The sequence below is a fragment of the Salvelinus sp. IW2-2015 genome, linkage group LG14 (assembly GCF_002910315.2).
Source record: "Salvelinus sp. IW2-2015 linkage group LG14, ASM291031v2, whole genome shotgun sequence".
Lineage (NCBI taxonomy): Eukaryota > Metazoa > Chordata > Actinopteri > Salmoniformes > Salmonidae > Salvelinus > Salvelinus sp. IW2-2015.
The window spans coordinates 35433119-35436788 of NC_036854.1; the positions used below are offsets into that span (position 1 = coordinate 35433119).

The 3670-nt window shown below is 40.2% G+C and overlaps 1 protein-coding gene across 1 annotated transcript in view; it reads right to left on the bottom strand.

Moving 5' to 3' along the window:
* Nucleotides 1-1931, bottom strand: part of fbxo15 (F-box protein 15) — a 38839-nt gene extending 36908 nt beyond the window's left edge. The window contains exons 1-2 of the mRNA XM_023999490.2: nt 1721-1931; nt 1266-1442 (exon numbers count right to left, since the gene is read on the bottom strand). Coding sequence (XP_023855258.1) covers nt 1266-1442; nt 1721-1755 — 212 coding nt within the window. The 5' untranslated portion in view covers nt 1756-1931. The remainder of the gene's footprint in view (nt 1-1265; nt 1443-1720) is intronic.
* Nucleotides 1932-3670: the final 1739 nt, after the last annotated feature.

A 3670-nucleotide genomic window follows, 5' to 3' on the forward strand; every position in this document is an offset into this window, starting at 1 on the left:
TTTACTAGATTACTTGTAGTTTTTCATGTTGTTTGTCTGTAATTTTTGTAATGACTTGGTGCTGCCTATCTTGGCCAGGACGCTCTTGAAAAAGAGATTTTAAATCTCAATGAGCCCTTCCTGGTTAAATAAATAAATAAATAATAATAATTAGCCTATCAGAAGCTTCTAAAGCCATGACATCCTTTTCTGGAATTTTCCAAGCTTTTTAAAGGGACAGTCAACTTAGTGTATGTAAACTTCTAACCCACTGGAATTGTGATACAGTGAATTATAAGTTAAATAATCTGTCTGTCAACAATTGTTGGAAAAATTACTTGTGTCATGCATAAAGTACATGTCCTAACCGACTTGCCAAAACTACAGTTTGTTAACAAGACATTTGTGGARTGATTGAAAAACGAGTTTTAATGAATCCAACGTAAGTGTATGTAAACTTCCGACTTCAACTGTACATGTACATACTACCTCAATTAGCCCGACTAACCGGTGACTGTATACAACCTCGCTGCTGTTATAGCCTTGCTTCTGTTATTATTCACTGTCTTTTTACTGTTGTTTTTATTTCCTTACTTATCTATTGTTCACCTATTACCTATTTTTTACTTAAAAATCGCACTGTTGGTTAGGGCCTGTAAGTAAGCATTTCACTGTTAGGTAGGTCTACACCTGTTGTATTCGATGCACGTGACAAATAAACTTTGATTTGATTTGACATGGAGTACARTCTAGTGCAGTCCCTCCCTCTCAGGCCTCAGAGCCTAAGCAAGGTATTTGAGTCTTCAAATGACTGAAGGAGTGGGAATATAAATATTTGTATMATTTTTGGTTAATCATTTTAAGTAGTTTGTGTGGATTAATGTTGTTTTTCCCCTTCYCTGTGTCATGGAATTACTTTTATTTTGTGAATTTTTCACCCCCGCCCAGTTTAAGAAGTAGCTAGCTACTGTAACAAGTTTGACACAATACTGATACTTATTATATTGCGTTCATAAACTAAGATTATCTAAACTGTTACATCACCCAACCCTAGAGTATTATCCTGGCCTTTGGGTAGACTACCAGTACCTGTGTACAGTGGAGGCTGCTGAGGGGATGTTGGCTCATAATGGCTGGAACAGAGCAAATGGAATGGCATCAAACACATGGAAACCATGTGTTTGGTGTATTTGATACCATTCCACCTATTCCGCTCCCGCCATTACCCCGAGCCCGTCCTCCCCAGTTAAGGTGCCACCAACCTCCTGTGTCAGCAACCCACTTACTGTTCTATGTGGTTCTGAGTGCAGCCAGCTGGCCTGGCACTGGCAGCATGTCTAGTAGACCTTGGTAGCAGAGAGGTGAGTCTCTTTGTTGGTACCCTGCTTGGTACTGGACGGCTGGGTACAGTGGCCTTTTTCTGTGTCAGTGGCACTCGTTTTGCATTGTTGGTAGCCAAGCATCTAAAAAGACACAGATGTAAGACATTTAGCTAGCTAACCAACTAGCAAACTAGACAACTAGTATCTAGCTAGCTTGACATTAGTTATATGCATAATGCACCACAAGTAAGTTAGCTAGAAAGCAAACTGACAAAAAAGTCAACAAAGGTGTTTCTCTGTAACTAGCTAACGTTAGCTAGCTACGTAAGCGAACTGTAATTAACTACAGTACTAAGTTAGTAAGTTAGCTAGCTATGGTAGTCTGAGCAGCCTTTGTTGACACTCCACGCTATACCCACCTTTGAGGGCTCGTGCCCGGGGATTTTGTGGTCATGATTTTCTTATTTTAGGACGTCTGCACTTCTTTTCGCCTGTAGGTCCTCTACCCTCGGTTGGCGGTRCCTTCATCCAAACCCTCTCTAAAACTGCGGAAAAGTTGTCTAGCTTCGTCCAGTAGTCATGGTAACAGATAGGCTGCACGCATAGAAAAAGGAATTGGAATACTAGAACGATCACCTTTTTATGGTTCTCCAAATGTCAGCCATGTTGTTCAGGTAGATGGTCAAACATGGTTTGCTGGCGCTGAGATATTGTGTAAAACAATAAATGAGAAGAATGTATCTGCACTGTATGTGTGTTAGCTAGCTAGCCAGACAGTTCTAGAGGAATGATTCCATTAATGTTTCAAATGAACTGCTAATATTCCAACATTCCATTCAAACAATGCAGTCAATCCACAGCCATACACTGGCTGAAATCAGTTGATGATAGGACAAGTTGTTAATGCATCAAGTACTGAATATTGTATCATAGTGTAACGACCCTGGGTTTTATTTAAGGCGGAATCGATTATGCCGCACGAGCATGCTTTTGAGCATGCTTTTGCGGCACAGTCGATAGCGCGCCGGACCTCGGGCTAGAAGGTCGAGGGTTCGAGACCTGCTCCCTGCTGTTTCATTACATTGGTGTCAGAAGTGATCGAACCTTGCACCCACGACAGTGCGTGTGCTTGCGCGGTGAACGGCGATCCTGTAAGACGTGAGAGTCGCAAGCTAGTGCGAGGACGCGCTCTTTGAAAGGAGGGAGTAGTGTAACGACCCTGGGTTTATAAACGCGGAAATCGATTCTGCCGCACGAGCATGCTTTTGCGGCACAGTCGATAGCGCCGGACTCGGGCTAGAAAGTCAAGGGTTCGAGATCTGCTCCTGCTGTTTCATTACATTATAGCACTCACAGCTTTCCAAAAAACAAAATCTGAGGACATTGTATGGTCTGTTTCCAAATACTTTAGAGGCTATTTATACAGTACATTTGTTTAAAACCCATATAAACTGTATTTATAATTTATATGACAATATTTTAGGTCGGACTATAATTCCATGACACAATTTCTGATACATCACATGCCTTACTTTTATTTTTCCTGCATAAGTAAAAGCAGGAAATGCATCACCTCTACCATTCCTTCCAATTAGACTGTTTTTGGATTTCTCCCTGACCAAGATGGCTGCCCATTTTTCAACCCCACATAAGTGGAGCTTATGACACACCTCTAGTAATTTAATAGGATCTCTATTGCGGCATGTCTAAAGTTTTGAACACACTGCCTCCTAGGGGTTTGGCATTTCTTGACCTGCAGACAAATATGTTTTGAGTACAGTATACTGCCATTCACTTGGTATAAGTCTATAGTGAATCCCATTCCCAAATCTTCAAAAAATGACCCGAGAGTACCACTGAACTATAGAGGCATAAGTTTATTAAGTACGGTTTATAAATTMTATTCATCCATCCTCAACAATAGGCTAATTACATTTTTGGAGGACCAAAACATTCTGGTGGAAGAACAAAATGTTTTTTGTAAATCCAGAGCCTGTATAGATCATATCTTCTCGGTCTGTACAATAATCAGTAATAGATTACATGAAGAGAAGCATACTTTTGCATGTTTAATTGATTTCCAGAAAGCTTTTGATTTTGTAAATCGGGATCTTTTAGCCTATAGTTTGTTAAAGACAGGGGTTGATGGGAAATKTTATCAAGCAATYGAGTCTCTTTACAAAGTACCAATTGCTTGTGTGCGTGTTAATGAATATGGTACAGATTTGTTTCCCCACACCCTCGGGTGTAAAACACGGAGACGCCTTATCACCCACTTTGTTTGCTTTGATTATAAATGATTTGGCAAAATAAATGAAATATTGGAGTAAGATATGATGATGAAATGCTAAGTATCCTTTTATATGCTG